At 50.6% G+C, this 646-nt stretch overlaps 1 protein-coding gene across 1 annotated transcript in view; it reads right to left on the reverse strand.

Annotated features, from left to right (window-relative positions):
* LOC119586922 (dnaJ homolog subfamily C member 5-like) overlaps nt 1–646 on the reverse strand; it is a gene marked incomplete in the record, with an annotated part of 63,036 nt that overhangs the window by 10,840 nt on the left and 51,550 nt on the right. The window contains 1 exon segment of the mRNA XM_037935651.1: nt 253–419. Within this exon segment, the coding sequence (XP_037791579.1) occupies nt 253–419 (167 nt within the window).

A 646-nucleotide genomic window follows, 5' to 3' on the forward strand; every position in this document is an offset into this window, starting at 1 on the left:
GTTTGCCAACTGCTAGAAGAAAATAAGCCCTTTTACCTCTTCCCTTAAAACCAAGCTAAAGCCACGCCACTCTCTAAACCTCATTACCCTCTAAAACCCCACACCAGCCACCTTTTTCCCAGTAAATGGAGACTGATATACACATGATACACACAAACACGAGTGGCGAGCCTCGCACATTTCCCATCTGGCAAAGAGGACCTCACCAAATCCTCTCCCTAGCAACCCCTAAACACACTCACTCCTTCTTACCTGGGGTGTAATATGTGGGTTGAGAGCTTGCGTTGAGAGATGTGTTCTCCGTGGCCCCAGCCCCCATGGCGAAGGGGTTGGTGGGGTTGGGAGATGGCTGGGGGGGAGGCATGGCAAACACGGGCTGCTGGGCTCCGCCAGAACTAGGCTCACCGGCACCAGGGGTCCTAGAGGCAGGAGAGGGGAGAGGAGTATTGAAATGTCTGTTTTCTGATGAGGGTGTTGAAGAGAAATGAAAAATGTACATGAAAGAAAGGAGATACAAGAGAGGATGAGAAAACAGGATGTGAGGGGGTACAGATGGAGGGATAGAGATAGCGGGAGAAGATAAATGATGGAGGATGGAGAGAGGGGATAAAGAGATGGCAATGTGAGTTGGGGAGGATGAGAGATG

This window comes from Penaeus monodon, chromosome 22 (genome assembly GCF_015228065.2).
Source record: "Penaeus monodon isolate SGIC_2016 chromosome 22, NSTDA_Pmon_1, whole genome shotgun sequence".
Taxonomy (NCBI): Eukaryota; Metazoa; Arthropoda; class Malacostraca; order Decapoda; family Penaeidae; genus Penaeus; species Penaeus monodon.